Genomic DNA, 8,570 nt, shown 5'->3' with positions numbered 1-8,570 from the left:
GCTGTTGTAGTACTAGTAGCTAACGGTGTGTGGCCTGGTGTCAGCACCTGTATTGCTTTTCTCATGTTGTACAGTTTTTCAGTGGTAGCCGCATAGCTTGCTTCTGCGTTAGCTAATGGTTAGCGATAGCCGGGTTGAGCTAACTGTTAGCCAGTTAGCTGTTTAGCTACGACGTTAGCTGCCGGCTGCGCTCGGCTGGGAACGTTAGTTTGATGCTATCAGTTAGCCTAGAGTTAGCTGTTAGCTTGTGCTACGACCATTGACATTAGCCGTGAGAATAGCAGGGGGTTCTGGCACTCTGACTACGACATCATCTTTGACAGAAGATGTAGTCGGGCCTGCACCATGACAAGGCTCCGGCCATAGCTTCTTTTTGTCCCGCCAGCGAGACGCCTTTCGTCAACGTGGAGACCTGTGTTGCGGCCTTTCGCCCTGCGTTCCTCGTGCAGGTAAGATGTCATGACATTACCCCACTCTTCCTTCCTTCCCCTCCCGAATGATTTGTTAATAACGATGTTTTTTTCCAGGCAAAACACATGTTACTTCACAACATTTGGAGATACGACATGTGCTGTGTGTGAATTGTCTTGGTCGTTTGTGTAGCTTGGGTAGTGTTGGGCCGTTGGCCAAAGCTGTGTGTGGCCTGGTGTCAGTACCTGGCTAGCCTATTTAGCTGAATGCTGTTTAGCTGTTTTCTCTGGTATAGACCCTCTTCACTTTGGATTTAAGTGTTGATCTTTGTCCTTTTGGATCTATGTATATTCATGTTGCCTTTGTGAAGTTATCTTTTCCTTCTGTTTTGTTCTTCCATTAAAAGTTGAATATCCTTTTAGGGGCTCATCTTTGCTTATCTCTCTCATACATGCTCTCTCTCTAACACACACACACACGACAAACACACATGCTCTCTCTCTCTCTTTCTAACACACACAGTCTGCCTATGGCTGCCTTTCTCGATGGCTAGGCTGTGCTCGCTTAGTCTGTACCTAGTCAAGGATCTTCAGTCACAGTGCTCAGGTATTCTGCCACTGTGTACTCTCTGTTTAGGGCCAAATAGCATTTCAATTTCTTTCCAATGTGTCTCTCTCTCTCTCTCTCTCTCTCTCTCTCTCTCTCTGTACACTGTATATTGACTGTAGAACGGGAGCTCTCTCTCGCTCTCTCTCTTGCTATATGTTGACTGTATCATGCCCAGCCTCGGGCAGCGCTATTATTTAAGAATATGTTGACTGTATGAAAAAGAAAAAAAAAATTATTATTATTTTTACCTTTTGGGGGGGGGGGGGGGGGGGGGGGGGCTCGCGTTTAAATCTGGCACAGGGCCTCGCATTTCTCCCAGGCGGCCCTGCATGTATACTAGAATACTAATAATACCTTTCAGAATGGCTACATTGCCTACAACAACACTTATATACATGTATATAGAAAAGGGGTGGGCAATTAATTTTCCCGGGGGGCCGAATGAGCAACTGAAAATATGTTGGAGGGCCGGGCCAAAATTCCAAACTCAATTATGCATAATATACATTTTATTTCTATATAAAAAGCAGTAAATGGCATTGTTTTGACCCCTGGTAAGAGTGTATGTTATTATTTGGCAATTAAAAGGTGAGGTTAGCTTTCAAAAATATCATTTATTCAAATAGAATTTATTTCCAAAATGATAAACAAAATGTGAAACATTAATAACAAAGGGCATGTATGAAAAAGTGCTATACAAATAAAGTTATTATTTTGAGTTTCATATACTATTGAAACAAGGATTTTCTTAGCTTTCTAAAGACATCACATCATCTTATAGCCAAAATAAACAAGACATGTCACTGAACTGTGTAAAGAAAAGTGTCCCAGTAGCCTTTTTTACTTTACATGCCTATATTAAACATTTAATGTTTTCAGAACTGTGCAAAAAAAAGAAAAAAAAAATATCAAGTGTCCCATTTCACTTGTTATATTTCCACATTTTAGTGTTCTTCAGCTCTTTTTTTTTCATTCAGTAAACGTCATGACTGAGAATGTCTGTTCACATATAGGTGGATCCAACATTTTCTGAGCATGTCTCCTCATGTTTGGAAAGTTCTCCTCCTTGAGAGCAGAGTAGAACTCTAGCAGTGATGCTGACTTAAAGTGCTCTTTCAGTAGTGATTATCAGACTGCAGGTAAATGAGTTCAAGCTGAACATCAGTGGGTGCACTATCAACACTGCAGGTAAAGGGAGATGAAACCAGCTGCATTTCATCCTCAACCTTTTTGAAATCTTGAAAACGCCTTGAAAATTCATCATGCAGTGCTCCCAACATGGATGAGTACCTGTGCCGGTGATCAGCTGATGGTTTGACTTCTTTCAGGGTTTTCATGTGTTTGAGATTGTTGCTGCCTAGTTGCCTTGAAATGTATTGCAACTTTGTCATGAGGGCTTTCACATGGCTATGCATTTCATGAGCAAAAATGCCCTTGCCCTGCAGTTGTGTGTTCAGTAGGGATGGGTACCGTTCACATTTGAACCGATATGGTACCGGTACCTGTGAATCGATACCGGTACCCAACGGTACCCTTTTTCTGTACTTTAGTCTCCAAAAATTGTATCTACCTACCTCAGTTGTGAAAAAAGAAATCCAAACTTCAAATAACCACACTTTCGACCGTTTTCGGTTTGCCCCGACTGCTTTGTTGTTGAATCAAGTCAAATCCTAGGTAAGCGTATATTGTGCGTGTGAACGTTGACATGAAAAAAGAAAAGAAAAAAAGAAAAATAAATAAAATATTAAAAAGAATTATTTTTTTTTATTATTATTATTTTTTTTTATTATCATGTAATCTTTCGCGGGCCGGTCAGAATCATCCCGCGGGCCGTACAATGCCCAGGTCTGATATAGAATATCAATAACACCTCTCAGAATGGCTACATTGCCTACAACAACACTTACGTATATATACTTATATACTAGAATACTAATAACACCTCTCGGAATGGCTACATTGCCTACAACAACACTTATTATACACATATACTAGAATACTAATAACACCTCTCAGAATGGTTACATTGCCTACAACAACACTTATTATACACATATACTAGAATACTAATAACACCTCTCAGAATGGCTACATTGCCTACAACAACACTTATTATACACTTATATACTAGAATACTAATAACACCTCTCAGAATGGCTACATTGCCTACAACAACAATTATATACCTATTCAACTGTAAAAGGTTTCCTTTGTAGCTGGGGCCTATTGTGAAGCCGGCCATGTAAACCGATAGCAGAGAGCCTGCCGGCCCTGAGAGAGCTCTCTCTGCTCCTTCCTCCCCTCTGGTGATGTCAGCTCCTCTGCCGGCTCCTCCCCTGCACCTGATCTTGCCTTATAAAGGATACTTGTGAGACGGAGGCACCAGATCATCACATACTCACGGAATGCGAAGGGGCCAAAATTAATTGATTGCTTGTTGGATCTCCAGTTGAGTATTTCCCCCACTGGTCTTCTGTGTGAACCTCTCTTTCACAGGTGTGAAGGACACTCAGCAGCAACAAAAGAAGAAGAAGAAGAAGAAGAAGAAGAAGAAGAAGAAGAAGAAGAAGAAGAAGAAGAAGAAGAAGAAGAAGAAGAAGAAGAAGAAGAAGAAGAAGAAGAAGAAGAAGAAGAAGAAGAAGAAGAAGAAGAAGAAGAAGAAGAAGAAGAAGAAGGAGAAGAAGAAGAAGAAGAAGAAGAAGAAGAAGAAGAAGAAGAAGAAGAAGAAGAAGAAGAAGAAGAAGAAGAAGAAGAAGAAGAAGAGGCATCAACATGTCCATAGGGTTGGAGTTGATAGGGATCTCGCTATGCATCCTGGGATGGATCATAGCCATCTTGGCCTGCGCCCTGCCCATGTGGAGGGTGACGGCCTTCATCGGCAGCAACATCGTCACGGCGCAGATCATCTGGGAGGGCCTGTGGATGACCTGTGTGGTGCAGAGCACGGGCCAGATGCAGTGCAAGGTCTACGACTCCATGCTGGCCCTGTCCCAGGACCTCCAGGCCGCCCGCGCCCTCACCGTCATCTCCATCCTGCTGGCCATCCTGGCCGTGCTTATCGCCATCGCCGGGGCCAAGTGCACCAACTGCATCGAGGACGAGGCGTCCAAGTCCAAGGTGATGATCGTCTCGGGGGTGTTCTTCATCGTGGCGGGGGTGATGCAGCTCATCCCCGTCTCCTGGTCGGCCAACACCATCATCAGGGACTTCTACAACCCGCTGCTGACTGACGCCCAGAGGAGGGAGCTGGGGGCAGCGCTCTACATCGGCTGGGCGGCCGCCGGTCTCCTGATCCTGGGAGGTGGGCTCCTCTGCTGCTCCTGTCCGCCGCATGAGAAGAGGTACAACCCCTCGCGGATGGCCTACTCCGCCCCGCGCTCCGCGGGAGGCCCAGGGTTTGAGAGGAAAGACTATGTATGAAGAAACTTTGTTTTTATCCCAAAAACTGCTTTCCACGCCTGACTGTGTGGAAGAAAGGGCTCCGATGAAACTGTGGTCCAAGTGGACTCCGCAATGAAGGATGTATTTGATTTAGGCTTTTAGTGTTTCACGTCTCTACGCTAATAGCCTCTGTGCTTTTCAGCGGCTGAAATAGCAGCAAAAGGTCATTTGACTAGAACAATGTCCCTTTGTTACCTGCTTTGTTTCAGAAAAGCAATGAATTGGTTGATGTGTTCCTTTTTTTTACGCAATTGTATAAAATGAATTAAGATATTTCACTTGTGAAATTGACAGGCTAAATGTAATGGTGGCATTGTTTTCCAACAATCATTTCTAAACCAATGAATATGTAGCTTTAAAAAATGTTGCCAATGCCCTGACTAGTGTTCATATTATGACCTTGTTAATGAGGCATTTGGCAAACTCCAGAAAATAAAAGGAGAATATAAACAAACATGTAATTATAATCCTACTTCACCAAACAGCCACGTGAAAAAGAAGAGACGAGATAATTTTTGACGGGTAAAAACACAATATATCGATGATGTCACTTAGTGTATTCGGGATGCTATTAATTACCTGTAACGGTCAAGACAGGATGAGAAGTGTATTCAACACAATGTCTGTTAGTTCAGAGAGAGGGAGAGGAAGGGGGGGGGGGGGGTAGAGAGGGAGAGAGGGGCAGACAGAACAAACTTTGAATGCTTCTCTGTTCAGTGAAGCAGCATAGAGGCACCTGTGTCCAGCCACCACAGTGATTCTTCATATGGCCTGCAGCACCACAGGCATCTCACATGCTTTTAAAATAAAAATTATGTCTTTTTTTAAGTATAATATGGTTGTGTTGTTTTCTTTCATTTTAAATCTAAATCTGGTATTTTCTTTGGTGGGTTGTGAAATCTAAGTTTGAGAGTGACTATGAAATAAGGATTGTTTTGCAGCATGAAAGTCACTATTATTGAAGAGACAGTAACACAAACGTAATGATAAGGAACTAAATGTTGATGTATAGGAACACATATGCATCCAATAGTTGACTTTAAGAATTTGGTGTAAATGGGTAGAAAGTGGAGCAGTTAAAAGTCAAATGGATGGTTCTTAGTGAATTAGTGAAGATGGTGGAAGCCATTCTGGAAGGATTTCAGAATCAGGTGTGAGACTTGAGTAACTGATGGTTCATCAACAGTTTGTGAACACAATGGTTCTTCATTTCTTCTTAGGTACTTCATCGTTATTATAAGTTATCAACAATCTCAAGAGCTTTTTATTCAAAGTAACAATATTTTAACTGCATGAGCAATAAAGATCTGTATTTTCGAATACCCATTAATGAATAGTGTATCGGCACAAATCACCCAGATCAGAACTACTAGGTGAACCGCACCTTTTCACAGCTGCTGTGTGACGCTCTGCTCTGGCCTGGGTGGAAAGGCATGGTAAGAGTAGACTGACATCCAATCCCCGCGGGCCCTGTTACCACGAGCAGCACCTTCACCACCACACGCGCTACACAATTAGCCACGAGGAGCATCTCACCGGCACGAGGTGAGAAACGGTGACAGAGAGAGGAACAGAGGGCGAGAGGGAAAAGATTATATCATTATTGAGGAATGTGTTTTTCTTTTCTTTTTTGTTGCTTACAACGCTGGTCCAGGTTGTGTAGATCAGAAATATTAGATTTATACCATGAATCAGAATTACATTTTCTAGTTCTTAATTTTTTTTTTTTAAATGAAAGCGTTAATATTGTATAAAGCAACAAAGTTGTCAAATGTCCAATTAGACATTAGGCCTAAGCACATACAGTATGACACATATAATACGGTTTTATCCTGGGGAAATTTTTCTTGTTAAACAGTATAATTGACAGACTAATTGTCTATATTGTAATGTAGGATAACAGTAGGGAGTGTTTAAAATCAATGAAATCAAATAAAAACCCATTGCAATATATGACACATAACTCTTTTGTGTGCAAAATAACTAACAAATGTAAATACTTCTCAATCCACTGAAGGCACCATGGAACCCCCATCAAGGGGCCCAGTCAGAAGCCACTAACAGCCCCTGTGACACCAGGCCTCCAAGCCTCATGTCTGATACACAGGCAGCAGAACCTTACAAAGCAGCCATCTGAAATATTGATGAGCATCTCATAGTAAATATGGGAGAGACCGTATCGCCTTACGAGCCAACGATTACCTCCTCCTCCTGTGTCACTTCCAACTAATGTTATCAAACCTTGACACATTTATGGCCACATTAGCATCTTCCTGTCTGAGTAACTATAGATCTTATCTCAGTTCCTCTCAGATAGGCATTTCCGGTAACAAGAGTGAGGCAAGAACTCATAATAAGACCCGTTTTATTTTAATTTTTCTCTGTTTGCACATTTCACTAAGCACTTTCAATAATTTTTTTTATTTTATTTAAGCAGTCAACATGTTGTGTTCAGTTGGAGTCACATGACCTACTAAGATAAGATAAGATATTCCTTTATTGATCCCCTTGGGGAAATTCAGGCATATTCAAGTTTCAAGTTTCTTTATTAGTTGTCATACCAAAATACAGAATACTTTTATATGAAATGCTTTTTTCTGTTTTGCTCTTGAGAGTGTGCTAAAAAATAGATAAACTATAAAATAGAAAGTCAAAAGTATGTAAACAAGTGTAAACAAAAGTGTTCAATATACATATATACAATATACAATACAGAGAAGAAAAAAGTAGTAACTGAGTTACAATACAATATACAGTACAATGCAGAAATGGGATGAGGTACAACTTATGGTAAGGTGCAATGAGGTATGAGTTGTAGTGCAAATCTCTTTAGCAATAAATATAAAGTGTCTAAAGTGGGTAAAGTGGGTGCTACAGTGAGTTGTTTATTTTAAGTGAGTGTGTACGTGTGGATGTGTGTGCTTGTATTTGATGGTTTGTTACATAGTGTTATTGTCATTGAGCATATGCATTGAGCATATTGTCTATATCATCACAAATGACTAATGCTCAACTAATTAAAAGCTTTTTGTGACAGTATATAAGTGTTTTAATGAAAGATAAAATTTGAAGTATTTCTGTTCTTCTATTGTGGAGATAAAGTACGGTAATTAGGTATGCTGATGAAAAATAGGCCTACACTTGTTGCATTCCCTTGGATAATTATATCCTTGAATAACTGTGTAATATTGTAAATTCAATATTACGAATTTAACCCGACTGCGGCCGCTGCCGCCAATTTTTTGAGTGAACATGAAAACTCCAACTCCAATAGCGGTGCACATTTATAACCCATAAAGGATGAACCTTCTTGATTTTGGTGGCCCCATAACCATTCCTCTAGCGCAGGGGTTCTCAAACTTTTATATACCACAAGTCACAACCCTATTTAGAATTTTTTTTGGCTACCCCACACTTAATGTATCGCGTAATGTCTACGTGGAAACAAGGAATATCAAAATAACCGCACACGTTGTTGAACTTGATCATGCATATTTATTTAGAAAATGAAATTACAGCACTATGTTATCAAATAAATAAATGAATATTATCAACTGTTAAAGTTAGAGGTTCTATGTAGGATTGCAAGTAACTGTCTAACTGTATTTAAATGTTTCCACTGACTGTACATAACTGTTTCCACTAGAGGGCGCTATAGGCGGAGCCACTAATGCTACCACCAGGTGGAGAGTATTTAAGGAGATGTCTCCTCCCCCTCTATCTCTTTCCCACCTGCCTCTCACGGAGAGGAGAACTCATGTACTGCTGCCTTACCATGCAAATAATAAACCACACTGATTAATGGCTGAAGGTAGAAACCATGCCTCTTGACCACATTATTGTCGCCCCATAGCCAGACTCTGTCAACAGGTTATGGGCCCAGATCACGCAGGGGCGAAATAATAAGAGTAGCAAGTTTAGCTGAAGTATAGGCTAGGTTAGCACCGGGAGCACCGCATGGCTAGACGCTAGGCCAACAAGAGCTAAAACTACGCCTACCATCAAACAAGAGGATGGCGACCAAGGGAAGGAGCAAATGGCCCTCATTCAATGGAAAGGCAGAGGACTATGAGCTCTGGGAAGAGCGCATGTTATGCTGCATGCACGGT

The 8,570-nt window shown here is 41.2% G+C and overlaps 1 protein-coding gene across 1 annotated transcript; it reads left to right on the top strand.

The window, feature by feature from the left end:
- Positions 1–3,786: 3,786 nt before the first annotated feature.
- Positions 3,787–5,009, top strand: LOC311239111 (claudin-3-like). Its single transcript, XM_084327358.1, has one exon. The coding sequence runs from the start codon at positions 3,793–3,795 to the stop codon at positions 4,438–4,440; it is 648 nt and encodes a 215-aa protein (XP_084183484.1). The 5' UTR covers positions 3,787–3,792; the 3' UTR covers positions 4,441–5,009.
- The last annotated feature ends 3,561 nt before the right edge of the window (positions 5,010–8,570 follow it).

The sequence above is a fragment of the Notolepis coatsorum genome (assembly GCF_963971535.1).
Source record: "Notolepis coatsorum genome assembly, chromosome: 1".
Taxonomy (NCBI): domain Eukaryota; kingdom Metazoa; phylum Chordata; class Actinopteri; order Aulopiformes; family Paralepididae; genus Notolepis; species Notolepis coatsorum.
Note: the sequence above shows the minus strand (reverse complement) of the source record. Positions and strands in the feature narration are given on the sequence as shown.

Bases quoted from the DNA above. Each gene is read 5' to 3' on its own strand.
- LOC311239111 (XM_084327358.1), top strand. From the start codon at position 3,793: ATGTCCATAGGGTTGGAGTTGATAGGGATCTCGCTATGCATCCTGGGA.